A 4,013-nucleotide genomic window follows, 5' to 3' on the forward strand; every position below is an offset into this window, starting at 1 on the left:
GGGTGAGTTTTAACCCATATATAACAGACTGACAGAACTTGTCACAAGTCTGAAATATCACATACACCAGACAAGACATCATTTAAAACCTGACTTCAGGTGACAATACTGATCTACTTGACAAATATCACTGAGATACAGTCGGATGGCATTTTCTTTTCACTTTTAGCAGCAGCCAAAAGCAGTTTGCTTGCAGCAGCAAAATGTAATTGGCAATCACAACATCATAAGCTTTTGGGGTACTGCTTTACAACATTTGGGTTTCTATTTGTAAATGTAGTTTTCAGACTTAGGATCTTGAGTTCCCCTGTGCAATACTGTTAAATACGAGCATTTGCCATGGCAACTAATTACTGATTTGTGTTACTACATCACTGAGCAGTGCCAGCAGTGGAATTCATCTGCTTTTTGGTCATACTGCCTCTGTGCCCAAAGAGGTTGCAGAACAAATGGGCAACTGTGATGAGCACGAGATGGGAGGCAGAGTAAAATGACCAGGATTTTATGGTAGGACCAAAGCTAGAGCCCTGGTCTCTTGAATCTTGTGCTCTATCTGTGTAATTAGTTGACAGCTCTAAAAAAAAAATGTTTAATTAGACAGTAAAAGAATTGATGCTTGTGTTGACTGAATCAACCCAAGCCAGGTCTCCAATGAAGTGAGGTATTTTAAAAGAAAGAATGCAAGAGTTCTTGAAAAATTGAAGAGGTCTGAAAGGAACATTTTAAAAAGGAACATAAAAAAAAAAACAAACCACAAGATTTGCTTCTATCTGAGCTTGTCATTCCCTAACACAGTGCCAGAAGAGTATCTTTAAGATCCTGCAGAAGATGTTTGAAATGTTTGAAGATGTCTTTGGGCTGTCAGGATGGAGTCTGTGGAGAGCTGTGCTGGCACCTTTCACATGGGCACAGAATCCTTTTCCAGGGCCCTTCCAGGGCTGCTTCCTGCTGCATGGCTCTGGCCAGGAGGGAAGCACTCGCACGGGAGCACTGGCAGAGGAAATCAGAGCAGTTTTGAAGCAGGGAGGGATCAAGCAATGCCAACAGCACGATGCTCAGTGCCTCAGAGACTGTCTGTAAACTCCTTAGGGCAGAGATCTGTCCCTTCCTGGGGTGTGGAAGGGACATCTATTGCACCCCATGAAACAGGGACCCAGATTATGGCTGCAGCTTCTGTAACAAAAATGATAAATTAGATGTTTTCCTTCTGAGATTTGTTCTTTTCTTTCTGTATCATCATCTAAGTGTAATAGGTGTGAGGAAAAACTCTCCCATTTATGAGGAAGATCAGGTCTGCCAACAGCTAAGCTGTAGTTTAGCACAGTAGTTTAAGCCAGATATTTATTTTTATTAGCTTTTTCTTTCCAGTTTTCAGTTTATTGGAGCAAAATGCTGGTGCTGCTCAGGCTGACTAGGTGGCAGCAGAGCTCTTTTGTGGCACCTGCAAGTGGCGGGCACAGATTTCACTACCCGTGGTTATGTCAATAAACCCCTTTATCCTTCTCTGCGGTGGGATCTTGATGTTGATGAACTAAAATAAGTTAATAGTGGGCTCTCTTCTGCCTTCCTCACCTCCTCCACGCCACTGCTCCTGGGTTCTTCCAAGGAAACAAGCTCCAGTCCCACACCCGTACAGCAGAAGTAAACCAAGGCTTTTCTCATCCTCACACTGGACTGGCTTCACCTTCAGTAGTTCTGAAGGGCATAGTGAGGCTGAATCTTCAGCTTCTTGGGGCAAAGGAGTTTAATAAAAGCCCTTCTGAAGCTGGAGTGGCAGAGAGGGTATAGGACAGGGTTGACAGCTGAGTTGATCCAGAGCAGCCAAAAAGAAGTCTCATACCAGAACTCAGAGATGCACTGGCCGTGGCAGCCAGCGCGGATGATCATCAGGAGAGTGTATGGTGCCCAGCAAATCCCAAAAATGCCCACAATGATTGCCAGTGACTTGGCCACTTTCTTGTCCCTGGAGAGCCTGAAGCGTTGGGTCGTGCTCTGGGACACGATCTTCACCCGTTTGTCTGAGGACAGAGTGGAGGCTGAGTTTTTGCAGCTCTTTTTGTTGCAACACTTGGGTTTCCTGGAGCTCTCCGTTTCCAGCAGGTCTTTGGCATCCAGGCTGGAAGTGGAGGCTGCTGCTTGAGCTTTGATCTTAGAGAGGTCGAGGGTTTCAGCTGACTCCTTCTGCTCCCACTTACAGCATTTCAAAGAAAGCTTTGCTTCTGGGCTCCTTTCCACCTCTTCAGTGAAGGACTGGTTGTGCACTTCGTGGAAAACGTCCAGGCGCATTTTGGTGCGCTTCTGGATGTTCAGGTAAATGCTCAGGTTGAAAAACATCACGCTGATGAAAGGGGTGAAAAACTCCAGCGTGGAGGCTGTCATGAGGAAATACCAGTTGTAGAAGAACTCGGCATAGCATTCCCCACTGGGGATGATGCTCTGGCCTGATATGTACTCCCAGCTGATAATGGCAGGTCCGTAGAGCAGGAATGCCAACACCCACACCATCACCATCTTCAGCACTGCTTGCCTGGTGTTGCCTTGCTGGGCTCTGTAGGCGACCTGCAAGAGGAAAGCCTTTTCTTACACACAGTCCCACACCCCAGCTGGCTGAGGCTCCTCACAAATGGACTATTAGCATTCCTGGTAAAGTTGCTAGGCAATACCCCAGCAGTCCAACAAATTGATATGCCATAGGCAACAGGAGCAACTGCTAGATAAATCACACTCTTACAGGGAAGATTTAGAACACTCATTTTACAGCTCCAAAATATGGTGTCTGCTAAGTGGAAATGTACTGATTTGGCTGGAGCCTGGCAGCTGTCTGCACCCACCACTTACCTGAGCTGTCCTCAGCTACTCCCTCTAAGTCCCAGGGAGAGGGACTTGACAAACTCCTGGGCTAAACCCGTGCTGTATTTGTAGTCAGGAAATGAGCAGTGGGTCAGATCTGCCTGTGAGCTGCTCGTTACCTCCTGCAAAAGGCTGAGCATTTTGATCTCCCACACTCTCAGAGATCTCTCCACATTCCCTGCCAAAGCTGGCAGTGCAATCTACTGCCATGAAACTGAGAGTCTGACTGCAATCCACTTGTTTGTCCTGGGGATAATAAGCTGTTGCTAGTTTAAAGTCTGCTACCCTGGCTGGCTTGCTTGTACACCACCATCCTGTCACCTGGGAAGGGAACACCTGCACAACGGGGACTGAGCCTTAAGTGATTTAATTATGCCAGGAATACTAATCTGAAACCACAGCTGAATTATGCATTTGTGGATGATTATTGCCTTCCAGGCTGAAAGATTCGTAATTTCTGGAGGATTGAAAGAACTTTTAAGGATTGCAGACAATCTGGAGAATAAAGCAGGAGGAGAGTTATGTCCCTCTCAGCTGCCATGACAGGACTCACCGCTCTTGTCACCGACAGGAACCTGTCGTAGCTAATCAGCACGATGTTGAAGACCGAAGAGGTGCACAGCAAGTAATCAACCACCAGCCAGAGTTTGCAGAGGCTTCTCCCGAAGATCCATCTCCCCGTCAGCACATAGGGCACGTAGAGGGGGATGCAGAAGGCACCTGCAAGCGGAGGGTCCGTTCCGGGGGAGAGCCGGGCTCTGCCCCGGGGGGACCGCGGGGACCGGCTGGGTCGGGCCGGGGGGAACGGGAGGGGACCGGGGATTGCGGGAGGGTGTCGGGGCAGGACGGGGAGCAGCCGGGCCGGCGGAGCCCCGGGCGCGCTGCCCGCCCCGCCGCCGAGCTGCTGCCGTGCCGTGCCGTGCCGTGCCGGCAGCACTTTACCTACGAGGAAATCCGAGATGGCCAGGTTGAGGAGGAAGAAGTTGTTCTGGGTGCGCAGGCTGGAGTCTGCCACGAAGGCCAGCATCACCAGCGCGTTGCCCGCCACGGTGACGGCGATGAGCAGGGCCATCAGCGCGCCCAGCGCCGCCGTGCCCGCGGCCGCGAAGCGCCCGGCGGCGGCGGCGGAGCCGTTCAGCGCCCCGCCGCTCTCCATGCCCGCC

The 4,013-nt window shown here is 50.0% G+C and overlaps 1 protein-coding gene across 1 annotated transcript; it reads right to left on the reverse strand.

Annotated features, from left to right (window-relative positions):
* Positions 1–1,686: 1,686 nt before the first annotated feature.
* On the reverse strand, positions 1,687–4,006 carry HRH3 (histamine receptor H3). Its single transcript, XM_039719335.1, has 3 exons — positions 3,793–4,006; positions 3,404–3,570; positions 1,687–2,559 (listed from the first exon to the last, which is right to left on the reverse strand). Exons 1-3 carry the CDS (start codon positions 4,004–4,006, stop codon positions 1,687–1,689), a joined length of 1,254 nt encoding a protein of 417 aa, XP_039575269.1.
* Between the last annotated feature and the right edge of the window lie 7 nt (positions 4,007–4,013).

Source organism: Passer montanus, unplaced genomic scaffold (assembly GCF_014805655.1).
Source record: "Passer montanus isolate IOZ18808 unplaced genomic scaffold, ASM1480565v1 scaffold41, whole genome shotgun sequence".
NCBI classification, from domain to species: domain Eukaryota; kingdom Metazoa; phylum Chordata; class Aves; order Passeriformes; family Passeridae; genus Passer; species Passer montanus.